The sequence below is a fragment of the Oncorhynchus keta genome, unplaced genomic scaffold, assembly GCF_023373465.1.
Source record: "Oncorhynchus keta strain PuntledgeMale-10-30-2019 unplaced genomic scaffold, Oket_V2 Un_contig_12801_pilon_pilon, whole genome shotgun sequence".
Taxonomy (NCBI): Eukaryota; Metazoa; Chordata; class Actinopteri; order Salmoniformes; family Salmonidae; genus Oncorhynchus; species Oncorhynchus keta.
Genome location: NW_026277998.1, coordinates 5,083 through 32,500, shown reverse-complemented (window position 1 = coordinate 32,500; position 27,418 = coordinate 5,083). Strand labels below are relative to the sequence as shown.

The window sequence follows — 27,418 nt, the reverse complement described above, 5'->3', positions numbered from 1 at the left end:
TCTCTCCCTCCCTCTCTTTCTCTCTCCCTCCCTCGTTTCTCTCTCTCAGTCTTCAGAAGCAGAAGTGGATGAATGTAAGAGTGGGTGATATCATTAAACTGGAGAATAACCAGTTTGTGGCAGTAAGTGTATGTCATTCAATCATCAACATAATGTATCACACACACACACACACACACACACACACACACACACACACACACACACACACACACACACACACACACACACACACACACACACACACACACACACTGGTCATGATTTATTTACAACTGTTGTAATGTACTCTGTCATAACACAGTTTTTATGGTGCAGTGCAATGGTTTGATATATATACAAGCACTTACCGGTATTGAGATTCATTCATGGTGGTTTTAAAGGCTTCCATAAAGGCGATGTAACACACAGCACTCTCATATTTCAGCCAAACAATCTCTACACTAAGGTTAACTTTCAATGTACTGTACTAGTAGCGTGTTAGCCAGAGCTTCTGGAATGTGTTAGCCTTGTTAGATGACCATGCTAGAAGGAACAGAGTGGTATTATCAGAAATGCTAGTATGTTAGCGGATGCTAATGCTAGCTGATGTTTCTCTTCAGGCTGACCTTCTCTTACTGTCCAGTAGTGAACCTCATAGCCTCTGTTACATCGAGACCGCAGAGCTAGATGGGTAAGAACACACCATAACACACAGCACAGTCCAATAAAGCACAACACAGTGATCCTCAGTGATGCTCACTGATGGTTTGTGAGTTCATATACAGTGTGTGTGTGTGTGTGTGTGTTGTGTTTGTGCAGGGAGACCAATATGAAGGTGCGTCAGTCTCTGTCTGTGACTGCAGAGCTTGGAGACCCCAACAGCCTGGCCTCTTTTGATGGTAGGAAGTCTCTTTCTATTGGTCTCTGTGTCTTTCACACATCAGAGGTCAGCAGGTCCACTCTGCAACCAAGCACTTAGCACCCACACTGCCCAGCATCACACACACACACACACGCCCTCCGTTGTCAGCGCTTAACACCCCCAGTCTCTCCATTCCCCACAGACACACACTGGTTTTCCTCGTCAGCATGGTTCACCCACACATCTCTCCTCACCTCCTCAGCAGAAAGCATTACTGCAAGCAAGTTGGTCTGTGTGTGTGTGCGTGTGTGTGAGTGTGTGTGTGTCTGCGTGTGTCTGCGTGTTTGCTAGCACAGCGCTCATAGCAAGTCAGTTTAATTCAATAGTTCTAAAAAGGAATGTGGCTGAAACACTGGCTGAAACACAGCTGAACTCTGCCCTCTGTGGTGATGTTGAATATGTAGTCATTATTTTTGTGAAGCAGAGGCTGATGTAGTAAACAGTGTGTTGTGCTGCTGAGGTGGTTTCTAAAAGCTGTTCCTGAGGTGGGATGGTAAGATGATGATGGAGAGAACACTGTACTGTATCTAGGTGAGATGATGATGGAGAGAACACTATACTGTATCTAGGTGAGATGATGATGGGGAGAACACTGTACTGTATCTAGGTGAGAACACTGTACTGTATCTAGGTGAGATGATGATGGAGAGAACACTATACTGTATCTAGGTGAGATGATGATGGAGAGAACACTATACTATATCTAGGTGAGATGATGGAGAGAACACTGTACTGTATCTAGGTGAGATGATGATGGAGAGAACACTGTACTGTATCTAGGTGAGATGATGGAGAGAACACTGTACTGTATCTAGGTGAGATGATGATGGAGAGAACACTGTACTGTATCTAGGTGAGATGATGATGGAGAGAACACTATACTGTATCTAGGTGAGATGATGATGGAGAGAACACTGTACTGTATCTAGGTGAGATGATGATGGAGAGAACACTATACTGTATCTAGGTGAGATGATGATGGAGAGAACACTGTACTGTATCTAGGTGAGATGATGATGGAGAGAACACTACTGTATCTAGGTGAGATGATGATGGAGAGAACACTGTACTGTATCTAGGTAAGATGATGATGGAGAGAACACTGTACTGTATCTAGGTGAGATGATGATGGAGAGAACACTATACTGTATCTAGGTGAGATGATGATGGAGAGAACACTGTACTGTATCGAGGTGAGATGATGATGGAGAGAACACTATACTGTATCTAGGTGAGATGATGATGGAGAGAACACTATACTGTATCTAGGTAAGATGATGATGGAGAGAACACTATACTGTATCTAGGTGAGATGATGATGGAGAGAACACTGTACTGTATCTAGGTGAGATGATGATGGAGAGAACACTATACTGTATCTAGGTAAGATGATGATGGAGAGAACACTATACTGTATCTAGGTGAGATGATGATGGAGAGAACACTACTGTATCTAGGTGAGATGATGATGGAGAGAACACTATACTGTATCTAGGTGAGATGATGATGGAGAGAACACTGTACTGTATCTAGGTGAGATGATGATGGAGAGAACACTATACTGTATCTAGGTAAGATGATGATGGAGAGAACACTATACTGTATCTAGGTGAGATGATGATGGAGAGAACACTACTGTATCTAGGTGAGATGATGATGGAGAGAACACTGTACTGTATCTAGGTGAGATGATGATGGAGAGAACACTGTACTGTATCTAGGTGAGATGATGATGGAGAGAACACTATACTATATCTAGGTGAGATGATGATGGAGAGAACACTGTACTGTATCTAGGTGAGATGATGATGGAGAGAACACTGTACTATATCTAGGTGAGATGATGATGGAGAGAACACTGTACTGTATCTAGGTGAGATGATGATGGAGAGAACACTGTACTGTATCTAGGTGAGATGATGATGGAGAGAACACTGTACTATATCTAGGAGAGTTGATGATGGAGAGAACACTGTACTGTATCTAGGTGAGATGATGATGGAGAGAACACTGTACTGTATCTAGGAGAGTTGATGATGGAGAGAACACTGTACTGTATCTAGGTGAGTTGATGATGGAGAGAACACTGTACTGTATCTAGGAGAGTTGATGATGGAGAGAACACTATACTGTATCTAGGTGAGATGATGGAGAGAACACTATACTGTATCTAGGTGAGATGATGATGGAGAGAACACTGTACTGTATCTAGGTGAGATGATGATGGAGAGAACACTATACTGTATCTAGGTGAGATGATGATGGAGAGAACACTGTACTGTATCTAGGTGAGATGATGATGGAGAGAACACTGTACTGTATCTAGGTGAGATGATGATGATGGAGAGAACACTATACTGTATCTAGGTGAGATGATGATGGAGAGAACACTACTGTATCTAGGTGAGATGATGATGGAGAGAACACTGTACTGTATCTAGGTGAGATGATGATGGAGAGAACACTGTACTGTATCTAGGTGAGATGATGATGGAGAGAACACTGTACTGTATCTAGGTGAGATGATGGAGAGAACACTGTACTGTATCTAGGTGAGATGATGATGGAGAGAACACTGTACTGTATCTAGGTGAGATGATGATGGAGAGAACACTATACTGTATCTAGGTGAGATGATGATGGAGAGAACACTGTACTGTATCTAGGTGAGATGATGATGGAGAGACTGTACATCTGATGGTGAGATGATGGAGAGAACACTGTACTGTATCTAGGTGAGATGATGATGGAGAGAACACTGTACTGTATCTAGGTGAGATGATGGAGAGAACACTGTATCTAGGTGAGATGATGATGGAGAGAACACTGTACTGTATCTAGGTAAGATGATGATGGAGAGAACACTGTACTGTATCTAGGTGAGATGATGATGGAGAGAACACTATACTGTATCTAGGTGAGATGATGATGGAGAGAACACTGTACTGTATCTAGGTGAGATGATGATGGAGAGAACACTATACTGTATCTAGGTGAGATGATGATGGAGAGAACACTATACTGTATCTAGGTGAGATGATGATGGAGAGAACACTATACTGTATCTAGGTGAGATGATGATGGAGAGAACACTGTACTGTATCTAGGTGAGATGATGATGGAGAGAACACTATACTGTATCTAGGTAAGATGATGATGGAGAGAACACTATACTGTATCTAGGTGAGATGATGATGGAGAGAACACTACTGTATCTAGGTGAGATGATGATGGAGAGAACACTGTACTGTATCTAGGTGAGATGATGATGGAGAGAACACTGTACTGTATCTAGGTGAGATGATGATGGAGAGAACACTATACTAGGTGAGATGATGATGGAGAGAACACTGTACTGTATCTAGGTGAGATGATGATGGAGAGAACACTGTACTGTATCTAGGTGAGAGATGATGATGGAGAGAACACTGTACTGTATCTAGATGATGGAGAGAACACTGTACTGTATCTAGGTGAGATGATGATGGAGAGAACACTGTACTGTATCTAGGTGAGATGATGATGGAGAGAACACTGTACTGTATCTAGGTGAGATGATGATGGAGAGAACACTGTACTGTATCTAGGTGAGATGATGATGGAGAGAACACTGTACTGTATCTAGGTGAGTAGATGATGGAGAGAACACTGTACTGTATCTAGGAGAGTTGATGATGGAGAGAACACTGTACTGTATCTAGGTGAGATGATGATGGAGAGAACACTGTACTGTATCTAGGTGAGATGATGATGGAGAGAACACTGTACTGTATCTAGGTGAGATGATGATGGAGAGAACACTGTACTGTATCTAGGTGAGATGATGATGGAGAGAACACTGTACTGTATCTAGGAGAGTTGATGATGGAGAGAACACTGTACTGTATCTAGGTGAGATGATGATGGAGAGAACACTGTACTGTATCTAGGAGAGTTGATGATGGAGAGAACACTATACTGTATCTAGGTGAGATGATGGAGAGAACACTATACTGTATCTAGGTGAGATGATGATGGAGAGAACACTACTGTATCTAGGTGAGATGATGATGGAGAGAACACTATACTGTATCTAGGTGAGATGATGATGGAGAGAACACTGTACTGTATCTAGGTGAGATGATGATGATGATGGAGAGAACACTGTACTGTATCTAGGTGAGATGGTGATGGAGAGAACACTATACTGTATCTAGGTAAGATGATGATGGAGAGAACACTATACTGTATCTAGGTGAGATGATGATGGAGAGAACACTACTGTATCTAGGTGAGATGATGATGGAGAGAACACTGTACTGTATCTAGGTGAGATGATGATGGAGAGAACACTGTACTGTATCTAGGTGAGATGATGATGGAGAGAACACTATACTATATCTAGGTGAGATGATGATGGAGAGAACACTGTACTGTATCTAGGTGAGATGATGGAGAGAACACTACTGTATCTAGGTGAGATGATGATGGAGAGAACACTGTACTGTATCTAGGTGAGATGATGATGGAGAGAACACTGTACTGTATCTAGGTGAGATGATGATGGAGAGAACACTGTACTGTATCTAGGTGAGATGATGATGGAGAGAACACTGTACTGTATCTAGGTGAGATGATGATGGAGAGAACACTATACTGTATCTAGGTGAGATGATGATGGAGAGAACACTATACTGTATCTAGGTGAGATGATGATGGAGAGAACACTGTACTGTATCTAGGTGAGATGATGATGGAGAGAACACTGTACTGTATCTAGGTGAGATGATGATGGAGAGAACACTGTACTGTATCTAGGTGAGATGATGATGGAGAGAACACTATACTGTATCTAGGTGAGATGATGGAGAGAACACTACTGTATCTAGGTGAGATGATGATGGAGAGAACACTGTACTGTATCTAGGTGAGATGATGATGGAGAGAACACTGTACTGTATCTAGGTGAGATGATGATGGAGAGAACACTATACTGTATCTAGGTGAGATGATGATGGAGAGAACACTGTACTGTATCTAGGTGAGATGATGATGGAGAGAACACTGTACTGTATCTAGGTGAGATGATGATGGAGAGAACACTGTACTGTATCTAGGTGAGATGATGATGGAGAGAACACTGTACTGTATCTAGGTGAGATGATGATGGAGAGAACACTGTACTGTATCTAGGTGAGATGATGATGGAGAGAACACTGTACTGTATCTAGGTGAGATGATGATGGAGAGAACACTGTACTGTATCTAGGTGAGATGATGATGGAGAGAACACTGTACTGTATCTAGGTGAGATGATGATGGAGAGAACACTGTACTGTATCTAGGTGAGATGATGATGGAGAGAACACTATACTGTATCTAGGTGAGATGATGATGGAGAGAACACTGTACTGTATCTAGGTGAGATGATGATGGAGAGAACACTGTACTGTATCTAGGTGAGATGATGATGGAGAGAACACTGTACTGTATCTAGGTGAGATGATGATGGAGAGAACACTGTACTGTATCTAGGTGAGATGATGATGGAGAGAACACTGTACTGTATCTAGGTGAGATGATGATGGAGAGAACACTATACTGTATCTAGGTGAGATGATGGAGAGAACACTATACTGTATCTAGGTGAGATGATGATGGAGAGAACACTACTGTATCTAGGTGAGATGATGATGGAGAGAACACTATACTGTATCTAGGTGAGATGATGATGGAGAGAACACTGTACTGTATCTAGGTGAGATGATGATGATGGAGAGAACACTGTACTGTATCTAGGTGAGATGATGATGGAGAGAACACTACTGTATCTAGTTGAGATGATGATGGAGAGAACACTACTGTATCTAGGTGAGATGATGATGGAGAGAACACTACTGTATCTAGGTGAGATGATGATGGAGAGAACACTGTACTGTATCTAGGTGAGATGATGATGGAGAGAACACTGTACTGTATCTAGGTGAGATGATGATGGAGAGAACACTGTACTGTATCTAGGTGAGATGATGATGGAGAGAACACTGTACTGTATCACTACTGTATCTAGGTGAGATGATGATGGAGAGAACACTGTACTGTATCTAGGTGAGATGATGATGGAGAGAACACTGTACTGTATCTAGGTGAGATGATGATGGAGAGAACACTGTACTGTATCTAGGTGAGATGATGATGGAGAGAACACTGTACTGTATCTAGGTGAGATGATGATGGAGAGAACACTATACTGTATCTAGGTGAGATGATGATGGAGAGAACACTGAAGATGATGATGGAGAGAACACTATACTGTATCTAGGTGAGATGATGATGGAGAGAACACTGTACTGTATCTAGGTGAGATGATGATGGAGAGAACACTATACTGTATCTAGGTGAGATGATGATGGAGAGAACACTATACTGTATCTAGGTGAGATGATGATGGAGAGAACACTGTACTGTATCTAGGTGAGATGATGATGGAGAGAACACTGTACTGTATCTAGGTGAGATGATGGAGAGAACACTGTACTGTATCTAGGTGAGATGATGATGGAGAGAACACTGTACTGTATCTAGGTGAGATGATGATGGAGAGAACACTGTACTGTATCTAGGTGAGATGATGATGGAGAGAACACTGTACTGTATCTAGGTGAGATGATGATGGAGAGAACACTGTACTGTATCTAGGTGAGATGATGATGGAGAGAACACTGTACTGTATCTAGGTGAGATGATGATGGAGAGAACACTGTACTGTATCTAGGAGATGATGATGGAGAGAACACTGTACTGTATCTAGGTGAGATGATGATGGAGAGAACACTGTACTGTATCTAGGATGGAGAGAACACTGATGATGGAGATGTACTGTATCTAGGTGAGATGATGATGGAGAGAACACTGTACTGTATCTAGGTGAGATGATGATGGAGAGAACACTATACTGTATCTAGGTGAGATGATGATGGAGAGAACACTGTACTGGAGAGATGATGATGGAGAGAACACTGTACTGTATCTAGGTGAGATGATGATGGAGAGAACACTGTACTGTATCTAGGTGAGATGTGATGATGAGAGAACACTGTACTGTGTCTAGGTGAGATGATGGAGAGAACACTGTACTGTATCTAGGTGAGATGAGAGGAAGAACACTGTACTGTATCTAGGTGAGATGATGATGGAGAGAACACTATACTGTATCTAGGTGAGATGATGATGGAGAGAACACTGTACTGTATCTAGGTGAGATGATGATGGAGAGAACACTATACTGTATCTAGGTGAGATGATGATGGAGAGAACACTGTACTGTATCTAGGTGAGATGATGATGATGAGATGAGAGAACACTGTACTGTATCTAGGTGAGATGATGATGGAGAGAACACTATACTGTATCTAGGTGAGATGATGATGGAGAGAACACTACTGTATCTGTATCTAGGTGAGATGATGATGGAGAGAACACTGTACTGTATCTAGGTGAGATGATGATGGAGAGAACACTGTACTGTATCTAGGTGAGATGATGATGGAGAGAACACTGTACTGTATCTAGGTGAGATGATGATGGAGAGAACACTGACTGTATCTAGGTGAGATGATGATGGAGAGAACACTGTACTGTATCTAGGTGAGATGATGATGGAGAGAACACTGTACTGTATCTAGGTGAGATGATGATGGAGAGAACACTGTACTGTATCTAGGTGAGATGATGATGGAGAGAACACTGTACTGTATCTAGAGATGATGATGGAGAGAACACTGTATGATGGAGAGAACACTGTACTGTATCTAGGTGAGATGATGATGGAGAGAACACTGTACTGTATCTAGGTGAGATGATGATGGAGAGAACACTGTACTGTATCTAGGTGAGATGATGATGGAGAGAACACTGTACTGTATCTAGGTGAGATGATGATGGAGAGAACACTATACTGTACTGTATCTAGGTGAGATGATGATGGAGAGAACACTGTACTGTATCTAGGTGAGATGATGATGATGAGAGAACACTGTACTGTATCTAGGTGAGATGATGATGGAGAGAACACTATACTGTATCTAGGTGAGATGATGATGGAGAGAACACTATACTGTATCTAGGTGAGATGATGATGGAGAGAACACTGTACTGTATCTAGGTGAGATGATGATGGAGAGAACACTGTACTGTATCTAGGTGAGATGATGATGGAGAGAACACTGTACTGTATCTAGGTGAGATGATGATGGAGAGAACACTATACTATATCTAGGTGAATGATGATGGAGAGAACACTGTACTGTATCTAGGTGAGATGATGATGGAGAGAACACTGTACTGTATCTAGGTGAGATGATGATGGAGAGAACACTGTACTGTATCTAGGTGAGATGATGATGGAGAGAACACTGTACTGTATCTAGGTGAGATGATGATGGAGAGAACACTGTACTGTATCTAGGAGAGATGATGATGGAGAGAACACTGTACTGTATCTAGATGATGGAGAGAACACTGTACTGTATCTAGGTGAGATGATGGAGAGAACACTGTACTGTATCTAGGTGAGATGATGATGGAGAGAACACTGTACTGTATCTAGGTGAGATGATGATGGAGAGAACACTGTACTGTATCTAGGTGAGATGATGATGGAGAGAACACTATACTGTATCTAGTATCTAGGTGAGATGATGATGGAGAGAACACTGTACTGTATCTAGAGATGATGATGAGAGAACACTGTACTGTATCTAGGTGAGATGATGATGGAGAGAACACTGTACTGTATCTAGGTGAGATGATGATGATCTAGAGATGAACACTGTACTGTATCTAGGTGAGATGGATGATGATGGATGGAGAGAACACTGACTGTATCTAGGTGAGATGATGGAGAGAACACTATACTGTATCTAGGTGAGATGATGATGGAGAGAACACTGTACTGTATCTGTATCTGTATCTAGGTGAGATGATGATGGAGAGAACACTGTACTGTATCTAGGTGAGATGATGATGGAGAGAACACTGTACTGTATCTAGGTGAGATGGAGAGAACACTGATCTAGGTGAGATGATGAGAGAACACTATACTGTATCTAGGTGAGATGATGATGGAGAGAACACTGTACTGTATCTAGGTGAGATGATGATGGAGAGAACACTACTGTATCTAGGTGAGATGATGATGGAGGAACACTATACTGTATCTAGGTGAGATGATGATGGAGAGAACACTACTGTATCTAGGTGAGATGATGATGGAGGAACACTATACTGTATCTAGGTGAGATGATGATGGAGAGAACACTGTACTGTATCTAGGTGAGATGATGATGGAGAGAACACTGTACTGTATCTAGGTGAGATGATGATGGAGAGAACACTGTACTGTATCTAGGTGAGATGATGATGGAGAGAACACTGTACTGTATCTAGGTGAGATGATGATGGAGAGAACACTGTACTGTATCTAGGTGAGATGATGATGGAGAGAACACTGTACTGTATCTAGGTAGATGATGATGTATCTAGGTGAGATGATGATGGAGAGAACACTGTACTGTATCTAGGTGAGATGATGATGGAGAGAACACTGTACTGTATCTAGGTGAGATGATGATGGAGAGAACACTGTACTGTATCTAGGTGAGATGATGATGGAGAGAACACTGTACTGTATCTAGGTGAGATGATGATGGAGAGAACACTGTACTGTATCTAGGTGAGATGATGATGGAGAGAACACTGTACTGTATCTAGGTGAGTTGAGATGGAGAGAACACTGTATCTAGGGTGAGATGATGGAGAGAACACTGTACTGTATCTAGGTGAGATGATGATGGAGAGAACACTGTACTGTATCTAGGTGAGATGATGATGGAGAGAACACTGTACTGTATCTAGGTGAGATGATGATGGAGAGAACACTGTACTGTATCTAGGTGAGATGATGATGGAGAGAACACTGTACTGTATCTAGGTGAGATGATGATGGAGAGAACACTACTGTATCTAGGTGAGATGATGATGGAGAGAACACTGTACTGTATCTAGGTGAGATGATGATGGAGAGAACACTGTACTGTATCTAGGTGAGATGATGATGGAGAGAACACTATACTGTATCTAGGTGAGATGATGATGGAGAGAACACTGTACTGTATCTAGGTGAGATGATGATGGAGAGAACACTGTACTGTATCTAGGTGAGATGATGATGGAGAGAACACTGTACTGTATCTAGGTGAGATGATGATGGAGAGAACACTGTACTGTATCTAGGTGAGATGATGATGGAGAGAACACTGTACTGTATCTAGGTGAGATGATGATGGAGAGAACACTGTACTGTATCTAGGTGAGATGATGATGGAGAGAACACTGTACTGTATCTAGGAGAGATGATGGAGAGAACACTGTACTGTATCTAGGTGAGATGATGATGGAGAGAACACTGTACTGTATCTAGGTGATGATGATCTAGATGATGGAGAGAACACTATACTGTATCTAGGTGAGATGATGATGGAGAGAACACTACTGTATCTAGGTGAGATGATGATGGAGAGAACACTATACTGTATCTAGGTGAGATGATGATGGAGAGAACACTGTACTGTATCTAGGTGAGATGATGATGATGGAGAGAACACTGTACTGTATCTAGGTGAGATGATGATGGAGAGAACACTACTGTATCTAGTTGAGATGATGATGGAGAGAACACTACTGTATCTAGGTGAGATGATGATGGAGAGAACACTGTACTGTATCTAGGTGAGATGATGGAGAGAACACTATACTGTATCTAGGTGAGATGATGATGGAGAGAACACTGTACTGTATCTAGGTGAGATGATGATGGAGAGAACACTATACTGTATCTAGGTGAGATGATGATGGAGAGAACACTGTACTGTATCTAGGTGAGATGATGATGGATGAGAAACACTGTACTGTATCTAGGTGAGATGATGATGGAGAGAACACTGTACTGTATCTAGGTGAGATGATGATGGAGAGAACACTGTACTGTATCTAGGTGAGATGATGATGGAGAGAACACTGTACTGTATCTAGGTGAGATGATGATGGAGATGAACACTGGTATCTAGGTGAGATGATGGAGAGAACACTGTACTGTATCTAGGTGAGATGATGATGGAGAGAACACTGTACTGTATCTAGAGATGATGATGGAGAGAACACTGTACTGTATCTAGGTGAGATGATGATGGAGAGAACACTGTACTGTATCTAGGTGAGATGATGATGGAGAGAACACTGTACTGTACTGTATCTGGAGGTGAGATGATGATGGAGAGAACACTGTACTGTATCTAGGTGAGATGATGATGGAGAGAACACTGTACTGTATCTAGGTGAGATGATGATGGAGAGAACACTGTACTGTATCTAGGTGAGATGATGATGGAGAGAACACTGTACTGTATCTAGGTGAGATGATGATGGAGAGAACACTGTACTGTATCTAGGTGAGATGATGATGGAGAGAACACTGTACTGTATCTAGGTGAGATGATGATGGAGAGAACACTACTGTATCTAGGTGAGATAATGATGGAGAGAACACTGTACTGTATCTAGGTGAGATGATGATGGAGAGAACACTGTACTGTATCTAGGTGAGATGATGATGGAGAGAACACTATACTGTATCTAGGTGAGATGATGATGGAGAGAACACTGTACTGTATCTAGGTGAGATGATGATGGAGAGAACACTGTACTGTATCTAGGTGAGATGATGATGGAGAGAACACTGTACTGTATCTAGGTGAGATGATGATGGAGAGAACACTGTACTGTATCTAGGTGAGATGATGATGGAGAGAACACTGTACTGTATCTAGGTGAGATGATGATGGAGAGAACACTGTACTGTATCTAGGTGAGATGATGATGGAGAGAACACTGTACTGTATCTAGGTGAGATGATGATGGAGAGAACACTGTACTGTATCTAGGTGAGATGATGATGGAGAGAACACTGTACTGTATCTAGGTGAGATGATGATGGAGAGAACACTGTACTGTATCTAGGTGAGATGATGATGGAGAGAACACTGTACTGTATCTAGGTGAGATGATGATGGAGAGAACACTGTACTGTATCTAGGTGAGATGATGATGGAGAGAACACTGTACTGTATCTAGGTGAGATGATGGAGAGAACACTGTACTGTATCTAGGTGAGATGATGGAGAGAACACTATACTGTATCTAGGTGAGATGATGATGGAGAGAACACTGTACTGTATCTAGGTGAGATGATGATGGAGAGAACACTGTACTGTATCTAGGTGAGATGATGATGGAGAGAACACTGTACTGTATCTAGGTGAGATGATGATGGAGAGAACACTGTACTGTATCTAGGTGAGATGATGATGGAGAGAACACTGTACTGTATCTAGGTGAGATGATGATGGAGAGAACACTGTACTGTATCTAGGTGAGATGATGATGGAGAGAACACTGTACTGTATCTAGGTGAGATGATGGAGAGAACACTGATGAGATGATGATGGAGAGAACACTGTACTGTATCTAGGTGAGATGATGATGGAGAGAACACTATACTGTATCTAGGTGAGATGATGATGGATGTACTGTATCTAGGTGAGATGATGGAGAGAACACTATACTGTATCTAGGTGAGATGATGATGGAGAGAACACTGTACTGTATCTAGGTGAGATGATGATGGAGAGAACACTGTACTGTATCTAGGTGAGATGATGATGGAGAGAACACTGTACTGTATCTAGGTGAGATGATGATGGAGAGAACACTGTACTGTATCTAGGTGAGATGATGATGGAGAGAACACTGTACTGTATCTAGGTGAGATGATGATGGAGAGAACACTGTACTGTATCTAGGTGAGATGATGATGGAGAGAACACTGTACTGTATCTAGGTGAGATGATGATGGAGAGAACACTGTACTGTATCTAGGTGAGATGATGATGGAGAGAACACTGTACTGTATCTAGGTGAGATGATGATGGAGGAACACTGTACTGTATCTAGGTGAGATGATGATGGAGAGAACACTGTACTGTATCTAGGTGAGATGATGATGGAGAGAACACTGTACTGTATCTAGGTGAGATGATGATGGAGAGAACACTATACTGTATCTAGGTGAGATGATGATGGAGAGAACACTGTACTGTATCTAGGTGAGATGATGATGGAGAGAACACTGTACTGTATCTAGGTGAGATGATGATGGAGAGAACACTATACTGTATCTAGGTGAGATGATGATGGAGAGAACACTGTACTGTATCTAGGTGAGATGATGATGGAGAGAACACTGTACTGTATCTAGGTGAGATGATGATGGAGAGAACACTGATGATGATGATGAGAACACTGTACTGTATCTAGGTGAGATGATGATGGAGAGAACACTGTACTGTATCTAGGTGAGATGATGATGGAGAGAACACTGTACTGTATCTAGGTGAGATGATGATGGAGAGAACACTGTACTGTATCTAGGTGAGATGATGATGGAGAGAACACTGTACTGTATCTAGGTGAGATGATGATGGAGAGAACACTGTACTGTATCTAGGTGAGATGATGATGGAGATGATGGAGAGAACACTGTACTGTATCTAGGTGAGATGATGATGGAGAGAACACTGTACTGTATCTAGGTGAGAACACTGATGATGGAGAGAACACTGTACTGTATCTAGGTGAGATGATGATGGAGAGAACACTGTACTGTATCTAGGTGAGATGATGATGGAGAGAACACTGTACTGTATCTAGGTGAGATGATGATGGAGAGAACACTGTACTGTATCTAGGTGAGATGATGATGGAGAGAACACTATACTGTATCTAGGTGAGATGATGATGGAGAGAACACTGTACTGTATCTAGGTGAGATGATGATGGAGAGAACACTACTGTATCTAGGTGAGATGATGATGGAGAGAACACTGTACTGTATCTAGGTGAGATGATGATGGAGAGAACACTGTACTGTATCTAGGTGAGATGATGATGGAGAGAACACTGACTGTATCTAGAGATGATGATGGAGAGAACACTACTGTATCTAGGTGAGATGATGATGGAGAGAACACTACTGTATCTAGGTGAGATGATGATGATGGAGAGAACACTGTACTGTATCTAGAGATGATGGAGAGAACACTATACTGTATCTAGGTGAGATGATGATGATGTATCTAGGTGAGATGATGATGGAGAGAACACTGTACTGTATCTAGGTGAGATGATGATGGAGAGAACACTGTACTGTATCTAGGTGAGATGATGATGGAGAGAAACACTGTACTGTATCTAGGTGAGATGATGATGGAGAGAACACTGTACTGTATCTAGGTGAGATGATGATGGAGAGAACACTACTGTATCTAGTAGATCTGATGGAGAGAACACTGACTGTATCTAGAGATGATGGAGAGAAACACTGTACTGTATCTAGGTGAGATGATGATGGAGAGAACACTATACTGTATCTAGGTGAGATGATGATGGAGAGAACACTGTACTGTATCTAGGTGAGATGATGATGGAGAGAACACTGTACTGTATCTAGGTGAGATGATGGAGAGAACACTGTACTGTATCTAGGTGAGATGATGATGGAGAGAACACTGTACTGTATCTAGGTGAGATGATGATGGAGAGAACACTGATCTAGGTGAGATGATGATGGAGAGAACACTGTACTGTATCTAGGTGAGATGATGATGGAGAGAACACTGTACTGTATCTAGGTGAGATGATGATGGAGAGAACACTACTGTATCTAGGTGAGATGATGATGATGTATCTAGGTGAGATGATGATGGAGAGAACACTGTACTGTATCTAGGTGAGATGATGATGGAGAGAACACTGTACTGTATCTAGGTGAGATGATGATGGAGAGAACACTGTACTGTATCTAGGTGAGATGATGATGGAGAGAACACTATACTGTATCTAGGTGAGATGATGATGGAGAGAACACTGTACTGTATCTAGGTGAGATGATGATGGAGAGAACACTATACTGTATCTAGGTGAGATGATGATGGAGAGAACACTGTACTGTATCTAGGTGAGATGATGATGGAGAGAACACTGATGGAGAGAACACTGTACTGTATCTAGGTGAGATGATGATGGAGAGAACACTGTACTGTATCTAGGTGAGATGATGATGGAGAGAACACTGTACTGTATCTAGGTGAGATGATGATGGAGAGAACACTGTACTGTATCTAGGTGAGATGATGATGGAGAGAACACTGTACTGTATCTAGGTGAGATGATGATGGAGAGAACACTGTACTGTATCTAGGTGAGATGATGATGGAGAGAACACTGTACTGTATCTAGGTGAGATGATGATGGAGAGAACACTGTACTGTATCTAGGTGAGATGATGATGGAGAACACTGTACTGTATCTAGGTGAGATGATGATGAGAGAACACTGATCTAGGAGATGAATGGAGAGAACACTATACTGTATCTAGGTGAGATGATGATGGAGAGAACACTGTACTGTATCTAGGTGAGATGATGATGGAGAGAACACTGTACTGTATCTAGGTGAGATGATGATGGAGAGAACACTGTACTGTATCTAGGTGAGATGATGATGGAGAGAACACTACTGTATCTAGGTGAGATGATGATGGAGGAACACTATACTGTATCTAGGTGAGATGATGATGGAGAGAACACTGTACTGTATCTAGGTGAGATGATGATGATGGAGAGAACACTGTACTGTATCTAGGTGAGATGATGATGGAGAGAACACTGTACTGTATCTAGGTGAGATGATGATGGAGAGAACACTGTACTGTATCTAGGTGAGATGATGATGGAGAGAACACTGTACTGTATCTAGGTGAGATGATGATGGAGAGAACACTGTACTGTATCTAGGTGAGATGATGATGGAGAGAACACTGTACTATATCTAGGAGAGTTGATGATGGAGAGAACACTGTACTGTATCTAGGTGAGATGATGATGGAGAGAACACTGTACTGTATCTAGGTGAGATGATGATGGAGAGAACACTGTACTGTATCTAGGTGAGATGATGATGGAGAGAACACTATACTGTATCTAGGTGAGATGATGATGGAGAGAACACTGTACTGTATCTAGGTGAGATGATGATGGAGAGAACACTGTACTGTATCTAGGTGAGATGATGGAGAGAACACTGTACTGTATCTAGGTGAGATGATGATGGAGAGAACACTGTACTGTATCTAGGTGAGATGATGATGGAGAGAACACTGTACTGTATCTAGGTGAGATGATGATGGAGAGAACACTGTACTGTATCTAGGTGAGATGATGATGGAGAGAACACTGTACTGTATCTAGGTGAGATGATGATGGAGAGAACACTGTACTGTATCTAGGTGAGATGATGATGGAGAGAACACTGTACTGATCTAGGTGAGATGATGGAGAGAACACTATACTGTATCTAGGTGAGATGATGATGGAGAGAACACTGTATCTAGGTGAGATGATGATGGAGAGAACACTATACTGTATCTAGGTGAGATGATGATGGAGAGAACACTGTACTGTATCTAGGTGAGATGATGATGGAGAGAACACTGTACTGTATCTAGGTGAGATGATGATGGAGAGAACACTACTATCTGTATCTGATGGTGAGATGATGATGGAGAGAACACTGTACTGTATCTAGGTGAGATGATGATGATGTATCTAGGTGAGATGATGGAGAGAACACTGTACTGTATCTAGGTGAGATGATGGAGAGAACACTGTACTGTATCTAGGTGAGATGATGGAGAGAACACTGTACTGTATCTAGGTGAGATGATGATGGAGAGAACACTGTACTGTATCTAGGTGAGATGATGGAGAGAACACTATACTGTATCTAGGTGAGATGATGATGGAGAGAACACTGTACTGTATCTAGGTGAGATGATGATGGAGAGAACACTGTACTGTATCTAGGTGAGATGATGATGGAGAGAACACTACTGTATCTAGGTGAGATGATGATGGAGAGAACACTACTGTATCTAGGTGAGATGATGATGGAGAGAACACTGTACTGTATCTAGGTGAGATGATGATGGAGAGAACACTGTACTGTATCTAGGTGAGATGATGATGGAGAGAACACTGTACTGTATCTAGGTGAGATGATGATGGAGAGAACACTGTACTGTATCTAGGTGAGATGATGATGGAGAGAACACTGTACTGTATCTAGGTGAGATGATGATGGAGAGAACACTGTACTGTATCTAGGTGAGATGATGATGGAGAGAACACTGTACTGTATCTAGGTGAGATGATGATGGAGAGAACACTGTACTGTATCTAGGTGAGATGAGATGATGATGGAGATGAACACTGTACTGTATCTAGGTGAGATGATGATGGAGAGAACACTGTACTGTATCTAGGTGAGATGATGATGGAGAGAACACTGTACTGTATCTAGGTGAGATGATGATGGAGAGAACACTGTACTGTATCTAGGTGAGATGATGATGGAGAGAACACTGTACTGTATCTAGGTGAGATGATGATGGAGAGAACACTGTACTGTATCTAGGTGAGATGATGATGGAGAGAACACTGTACTGTATCTAGGTGAGATGATGATGGAGAGAACACTGTACTGTATCTAGGTGAGATGATGATGGAGAGAACACTGTACTGTATCTAGGTGAGATGATGATGGAGAGAACACTGTACTGTATCTAGGTGAGATGATGATGGAGAGAACACTGTACTGTATCTAGGTGAGATGATGATGGAGAGAACACTGTACTGTATCTAGGTGAGATGATGATGGAGAGAACACTGTACTGTATCTAGGTGAGATGATGATGGAGAGAACACTGTACTGTATCTAGGTGAGATGATGATGGAGAGAACACTGTACTGTATCTAGGTGAGATGATGATGATGAGAGAACACTGTACTGTATCTAGGTGAGATGATGATGGAGAGAACACTGTACTGTATCTAGGTGAGATGATGATGGAGAGAACACTGTACTGTATCTAGGTGAGATGATGATGGAGAGAACACTGTACTGTATCTAGGTGAGATGATGATGGAGAGAACACTGTACTGTATCTAGGTGAGATGATGATGGAGAGAACACTGTACTGTATCTAGGTGAGATGATGATGGAGAGAACACTGTACTGTATCTAGGTGAGATGATGATGGAGAGAACACTGTACTGTATCTAGGTGAGATGATGATGGAGAGAACACTGTACTGTATCTAGGTGAGATGATGATGGAGAGAACACTGTACTGTATCTAGGTGAGATGATGATGGAGAGAACACTGTACTGTATCTAGGTGAGATGATGATGGAGAGAACACTGTACTGTATCTAGGTGAGATGATGATGGAGAGAACACTGTATCTAGGTGAGATGATGATGGAGAGAACACTGTACTGTATCTAGGTGAGATGATGATGGAGAGAACACTATACTGTATCTAGGTGAGATGATGATGGAGAGAACACTGTACTGTATCTAGGTGAGATGATGATGGAGAGAACACTGTACTGTATCTAGGTGAGATGATGATGGAGAGAACACTGTACTGTATCTAGGTGAGATGATGATGGAGAGAACACTGTACTGTATCTAGGTGAGATGATGATGGAGAGAACACTGTACTGTATCTAGAGTGAGATGATGATGGAGAGAACACTGTACTGTATCTAGGTGAGATGATGATGGAGAGAACACTGTACTGTATCTAGGTGAGATGATGATGGAGAGAACACTGTACTGTATCTAGGTGAGATGATGATGGAGAGAACACTGTACTGTATCTAGGTGAGATGATGATGGAGAGAACACTGTACTGTATCTAGGTGAGATGATGATGGAGAGAACACTGTACTGTATCTAGGTGAGATGATGATGGAGAGAACACTGTACTGTATCTAGGTGAGATGATGATGGAGAGAACACTGTACTGTATCTAGGTGAGATGATGATGGAGAGAACACTGTACTGTATCTAGGTGAGATGATGATGGAGAGAACACTGTATCTAGGTGAGATGATGATGGAGAGAACACTGTACTGTATCTAGGTGAGATGATGATGGAGAGAACACTGTACTGTATCTAGGTGAGATGATGATGGAGAGAACACTGTACTGTATCTAGGTGAGATGATGATGGAGAGAACACTGTACTGTATCTAGGTGAGATGATGATGGAGAGAACACTGTACTGTATCTAGGTGAGATGATGATGGAGAGAACACTGTACTGATCTAGATGATGATGGAGAAACACTGTACTGTATCTAGGTGAGATGATGATGGAGAGAACACTGTACTGTATCTAGGTGAGATGATGATGGAGAGAACACTGTACTGTATCTAGGTGAGATGATGATGGAGAGAACACTGTACTGTATCTAGGTGAGATGATGATGGAGAGAACACTGTACTGTATCTAGGTGAGATGATGATGGAGAGAACACTGTACTGTATCTAGGTGAGATGATGATGGAGAGAACACTGTACTGTATCTAGGTGAGATGATGATGGAGAGAACACTGTACTGTATCTAGGTGAGATGATGGAGAGAACACTGTACTGTATGAGATGATGATGGAGAGAACACTGTACTGTATCTAGGTGAGATGATGATGGAGAGAACACTGTACTGTATCTAGGTGAGATGATGATGGAGAGAACACTGTACTGTATCTAGGTGAGATGATGATGGAGAGAACACTGTACTGTATCTAGGTGAGATGATGATGGAGAGAACACTGTACTGTATCTAGGTGAGATGATGATGGAGAGAACACTATACTGTATCTAGGTGAGATGATGATGAGAGAACACTGTATCTAGGTGAGATGATGATGGAGAGAACACTGTACTGTATCTAGGTGAGATGATGATGGAGAGAACACTGTACTGTATCTAGGTGAGATTATGATGATGGAGAGAACACTGTACTGTATCTAGGTGAGATGATGATGGAGAGAACACTATACTGTATCGAGGTGAGATGATGATGGAGAGAACACTACTGTATCTAGGTGAGATGATGATGGAGAGAACACTGTACTGTATCTAGGTGAGATGATGATGGAGAACACTGTACTGTATCGAGGTGAGATGATGATGGAGAGAACACTACTGTATCTAGGTGAGATGATGATGGAGAGAACACTGTACTGTATCTAGGTGAGATCACTGTACTGTGAGATGATGATGGAGAGAACACTGTACTGTATCTAGGTGAGATGATGATGGAGAGAACACTATACTGTATCTAGGTGAGATGATGATGGAGAGAACACTGTACTGTATCTAGGTGAGATGATGATGAGAGAAACACTGTACTGTACTGTACTGTATCTAGGTGAGATGATGATGGAGAGAGACACTATACTGTATCTAGGTGAGATGATGATGGAGAGAACACTGTACTGTATCTAGGTGAGATGATGATGGAGAGAACACTGTACTGTATCTAGGTGAGATGATGATGGAGAGAACACTGTACTGTATCTAGGTGAGATGATGATGGAGAGAACACTGTACTGTATCTAGGTGAGATGATGATGGAGAGAACACTGTACTGTATCTAGGTGAGATGATGATGGAGATGATGATGATGATGAGAGAACACTGTACTGTATCTAGGTGAGATGATGATGGAGAGAACACTGTACTGTATCTAGGTGAGATGATGATGGAGAGAACACTGTACTGTATCTAGGTGAGATGATGATGGAGAGAACACTGTACTGTATCTAGGTGAGATGATGATGGAGAGAACACTGAGATGAACACTGTACTGTATCTAGGTGAGATGATGATGGAGAGAACACTGTACTGTATCTAGGTGAGATGATGATGGAGAGAACACTATACTGTATCTAGGTGAGATGATGATGGAGAGAACACTATACTGTATCTAGGTGAGATGATGATGGAGAGAACACTGTACTGTATCTAGGTGAGATGATGATGGAGAGAACACTGTACTGTATCTAGGTGAGATGATGATGGAGAGAACACTGTACTGTATCTAGGTGAGATGATGATGGAGAGAACACTGTACTGTATCTAGGTGAGATGATGATGGAGAGAACACTGTACTGTATCTAGGTGAGATGATGATGGAGAGAACACTGTACTGTATCTAGGTGAGATGATGATGGAGAGAACACTGTACTGTATCTAGGTGAGATGATGATGGAGAGAACACTACTGTATCTAGGTGAGATGATGATGGAGAGAACACTGTACTGTATCTAGGTGAGATGATGATGGGAGAGAACACTGTACTGTATCGAGGTGAGATGATGATGGAGAGAACACTGTACTGTATCTAGGTGAGATGATGATGGAGAGAACACTGTACTGTATCTAGGTGAGATGATGATGGAGAGAACACTGTACTGTATCTAGGTGAGATGATGATGGAGAGAACACTGTACTGTATCTAGGTGAGATGATGATGGAGAGAACACTGTACTGTATCTAGGTGAGATGATGATGGAGAGAACACTGTACTGTATCTAGGTGAGATGATGATGGAGAGAACACTGTACTGTATCTAGGTGAGATGATGATGGAGAGAACACTGTACTGTATCTAGGTGAGATGATGATGGAGAGAACACTGTACTGTATCTAGGTGAGATGATGATGGAGAGAACACTGTACTGTATCTAGGTGAGATGATGATGATGGAGAGAACACTGTACTGTATCTAGGTGAGATGATGATGGAGGAACACTGTACTGTATCTAGGTGAGATGATGATGGAGAGAACACTGTACTGTATCTAGGTGAGATGATGATGGAGAGAACACTGTACTGTATCTAGGTGAGATGATGGAGAGAACACTGTACTGTATCTAGGTGAGATGATGATGGAGAGAACACTGTACTGTATCTAGGTGAGATGATGATGGAGAGAACACTGTACTGTATCTAGGTGAGATGATGGAGAGAACACTGTACTGTATCTAGGTGAGATGATGATGGAGAGAACACTGTACTGTATCTAGGTGAGATGATGATGGAGAGAACACTGTACTGTATCTAGGTGAGATGATGATGGAGAGAACACTGTACTGTATCTAGGTGAGATGATGATGGAGAGAACACTGTACTGTATCTAGTATCTGGAGGAACACTGTATCTAGGTGAGATGATGATGGAGAGAACACTGTACTGTATCTAGGTGAGATGATGGATGGATCTAGAGATGACATGGAGAGAACACTACTGTATCTAGGTGAGATGATGATGGAGAGAACACTGTACTGTATCTAGGTGAGATGATGATGGAGAGAACACTGTACTGTATCTAGGTGAGATGATGATGGAGAGAACACTGTACTGTATCTAGGTGAGATGATGATGGAGAGAACACTGTACTGTATCTAGGTGAGATGATGATGGAGAGAACACTGTACTGTATCTAGGTGAGATGATGATGGAGAGAACACTGTACTGTATCTAGGTGAGATGATGATGGAGAGAACACTGTACTGTATCTAGGTGAGATGATGATGGAGAGAACACTGTACTGTATCTAGGTGAGATGATGATGAGATGTACTGATGGAGAGAACACTGTACTGTATCTAGGTGAGATGATGATGGAGAGAACACTGTACTGTATCTAGGTGAGATGATGATGGAGAGAACACTGTACTGTATCTAGGTGAGATGATGATGGAGAGAACACTGTACTGTATCTAGGTGAGATGATGATGGAGAGAACACTGTACTGTATCTAGGTGAGATGATGATGGAGAGAACACTATACTGTATCTAGGTGAGATGATGATGGAGAGAACACTGTACTGTATCTAGGTGAGATGATGATGGAGAGAACACTGTACTGTATCTAGGTGAGATGATGATGGAGAGAACACTGTACTGTATCTAGGTGAGATGATGATGGAGAGAACACTGTACTGTATCTAGGTGAGATGATGATGGAGAGAACACTGTACTGTATCTAGGTGAGATGATGATGGAGAGAACACTATACTGTATCTAGGTGAGATGATGATGGAGAGAACACTGTACTGTATCTAGGTGAGATGATGATGGAGAGAACACTGTACTGTATCTAGGTGAGATGATGATGGAGAGAACACTATATTGTATCTAGGTGAGATGATGATGGAGAGAACACTATACTGTATCTAGGTGAGATGATGATGGAGAGAACACTATACTGTATCTAGGTGAGATGATGATGGAGAGAACACTGTACTGTATCTAGGTGAGATGATGGAGAGAACACTGTACTGTATCTAGGTGAGATGATGATGGAGAGAACACTATATTGTATCTAGGTGAGATGATGATGGAGAGAACACTATACTGTATCGAGGTGAGATGATGATGATGATGGTGAGATGATGAGAGAAACACTGTACTGTATCTAGGTGAGATGATGATGGAGAGAACACTGTACTGTATCTAGGTGAGATGATGATGGAGAGAACACTATACTGTATCTAGGTGAGATGATGATGGAGAGAACACTATACTGTATCTAGGTGAGATGATGATGGAGAGAACACTGTACTGTATCTAGGTGAGATGATGATGGAGAGAACACTGTACTGTATCTAGGTGAGATGATGATGGAGAGAACACTGTACTGTATCTAGGTGAGATGATGATGGAGAGAACACTGTACTGTATCTAGGTGAGATGATGATGGAGAGAACACTGTACTGTATCTAGGTGAGATGATGATGGAGAGAACACTGTACTGTATCTAGGTGAGATGATGGGAGAGAACACTGTACTGTATCTAGGTGAGATGATGATGGAGAGAACACTGTACTGTATCTAGGTGAGATGATGATGGAGAGAACACTGTACTGTATCTAGGTGAGATGATGATGGAGAGAACACTGTACTGTATCTAGGTGAGATGATGATGGAGAGAACACTGTACTGTATCTAGGTGAGATGATGATGGAGAGAACACTGTACTGTATCTAGGTGAGATGATGATGGAGAGAACACTGTACTGTATCTAGGTGAGATGATGATGGAGAGAACACTGTACTGTATCTAGGTGAGATGATGATGGAGAGAACACTGTACTGTATCTAGGTGAGATGATGATGGAGAGAACACTACTGTATCTAGGTGAGATGATGATGGAGGAACACTATACTGTATCTAGGTGAGATGATGATGGAGAGAACACTGTACTGTATCTAGGTGAGATGATGATGGAGGAACACTGTACTGTATCTAGGTGAGATGATGATGGAGAGAACACTGTACTGTATCTAGGTGAGATGATGATGGAGAGAACACTACTGTATCTAGGTGAGATGATGATGGAGAGAACACTATACTGTATCTAGGTGAGATGATGATGGAGAGAACACTACTGTATCTAGGTGAGATGATGATGGAGAGAACACTGTACTGTATCTAGGTGAGATGATGATGGAGAGAACACTGTACTGTATCTAGGTGAGATGATGATGGAGAGAACACTGTACTGTATCTAGGTGAGATGATGATGGAGAGAACACTGTACTGTATCTAGGTGAGATGATGATGGAGAGAACACTGTACTGTATCTAGGTGAGATGATGATGGAGAGAACACTGTACTGTATCTAGGTGAGATGATGATGGAGAGAACACTGTACTGTATCTAGGTGAGATGATGATGGAGAGAACACTATACTGTATCTAGGTGAGATGATGATGGAGAGAACACTGTACTGTATCTAGGTGAGATGATGATGGAGAGAACACTGTACTGTATCTAGGTGAGATGATGATGGAGAGAACACTGTACTGTATCTAGGTGAGATGATGATGGAGAGAACACTGTACTGTATCTAGGTGAGATGATGATGGAGAGATGAACACTGTACTGTATCTAGGTGAGATGATGATGGAGAGAACACTATACTGTATCTAGGTGAGATGATGATGGAGAGAACACTGTATCTAGGTGAGATGATGATGGAGAGAACACTGTACTGTATCTAGGTGAGATGATGATGGAGAGAACACTGTACTGTATCTAGGTGAGATGATGATGGAGAGAACACTGTACTGTATCTAGGTGATCACTAGTATCTAGGTGAGATGATGATGGAGAGAACACTATACTGTATCTAGGTGAGATGATGATGGAGAGAACACTGTACTGTATCTAGGTGAGATGATGAGGAGAGAACACTGTACTGTATCTAGGTGAGATGATGATGGAGAGAACACTATACTGTATCTAGGTGAGATGATGATGGAGAGAACACTATACTGTATCTAGGTGAGATGATGATGATGGAGAGAACACTGTACTGTATCTAGGTGAGATGATGATGGAGAGAACACTGTACTGTATCTAGGTGAGATGATGATGGAGAGAACACTGTACTGTATCTAGGTGAGATGATGATGGAGAGAACACTATACTGTATCTAGGTGAGATGATGATGGAGAGAACACTATACTGTATCTAGGTGAGATGATGATGGAGAGAACACTACTGTATCTAGGTGAGATGATGATGGAGAGAACACTGTACTGTATCTAGGTGAGATGATGATGGAGAGAACACTGTACTGTATCGAGGTGAGATGATGATGGAGAGAACACTACTGTATCTAGGTGAGATGATGATGGAGAGAACACTGTACTGTATCTAGGTGAGATGATGATGGAGAGAACACTGTACTGTATCTAGGTGAGATGATGGAGAGAACACTGTACTGTATCTAGGTGAGATGATGATGGAGAGAACACTGTACTGTATCTAGGTGAGATGATGGAGAGAACACTATACTGTATCTAGGTGAGATGATGATGGAGAGAACACTGTACTATATCTAGGTGAGATGATGATGGAGAGAACACTGTACTGTATCTAGGTGAGATGATGATGGAGAGAACACTATACTGTATCTAGGTGAGATGATGATGGAGAGAACACTGTACTGTATCTAGGTGAGATGATGATGGAGAGAACACTGTACTGTATCTAGGTGAGATGATGATGGAGAGAACACTGTACTGTATCTAGGTGAGATGATGATGGAGAGAACACTGTACTGTATCTAGGTGAGATGATGATGGAGAGAACACTATACTGTATCTAGGTGAGATGATGATGGAGAGAACACTATACTGTATCTAGGTGAGATGATGATGGAGAGAACACTGTACTGTATCTAGGTGAGATGATGATGGAGAGAACACTGTACTGTATCTAGGTGAGATGATGATGGAGAGAACACTGTACTGTATCTAGGTGAGATGATGATGGAGAGAACACTATACTGTATCTAGGTGAGATGATGATGGAGAGAACACTATACTGTATCTAGGTGAGATGATGATGGAGAGAACACTGTACTGTATCTAGGTGAGATGATGATGGAGAGAACACTGTACTGTATCTAGGTGAGATGATGATGGAGAGAACACTGT

The 27,418-nt window shown here is 41.8% G+C and overlaps 1 protein-coding gene and 1 long non-coding RNA gene across 21 annotated transcripts in view; both read left to right on the top strand.

The window, feature by feature from the left end:
- Positions 1-961, top strand: part of LOC127918027 (phospholipid-transporting ATPase ID-like) — a 17,688-nt gene extending 16,727 nt beyond the window's left edge. The window contains exons 5-7 of the mRNA XM_052501231.1: positions 50-122; positions 603-673; positions 802-961. Of these exons, the coding sequence (XP_052357191.1) occupies positions 50-122; positions 603-673; positions 802-961 (304 nt within the window). The remainder of the gene's footprint in view (positions 1-49; positions 123-602; positions 674-801) is intronic.
- Positions 962-1,597: 636 nt separating this feature from the next.
- LOC127918028 (uncharacterized) lies at positions 1,598-27,418 on the top strand. Of its 20 annotated transcripts, XR_008098491.1 has the most exons (8): positions 1,808-2,135; positions 2,514-3,078; positions 11,409-11,561; positions 14,822-14,895; positions 16,584-16,699; positions 22,164-22,237; positions 25,110-25,445; positions 26,526-27,418. It is a non-coding gene; the product is annotated as an uncharacterized LOC127918028 (long non-coding RNA). The 20 variants fall into 20 exon arrangements; XR_008098493.1 differs by lacking the exons at positions 14,822-14,895; positions 16,584-16,699; positions 22,164-22,237; positions 25,110-25,445 and adding exons at positions 4,796-4,906; positions 6,604-6,682; positions 22,619-22,697 and having other exon boundaries at positions 2,514-2,967; positions 11,483-11,561; positions 26,300-27,418; XR_008098486.1 differs by lacking the exons at positions 14,822-14,895; positions 16,584-16,699; positions 22,164-22,237; positions 25,110-25,445 and adding exons at positions 1,598-1,795; positions 22,619-22,697 and having other exon boundaries at positions 2,060-2,135; positions 26,300-27,418.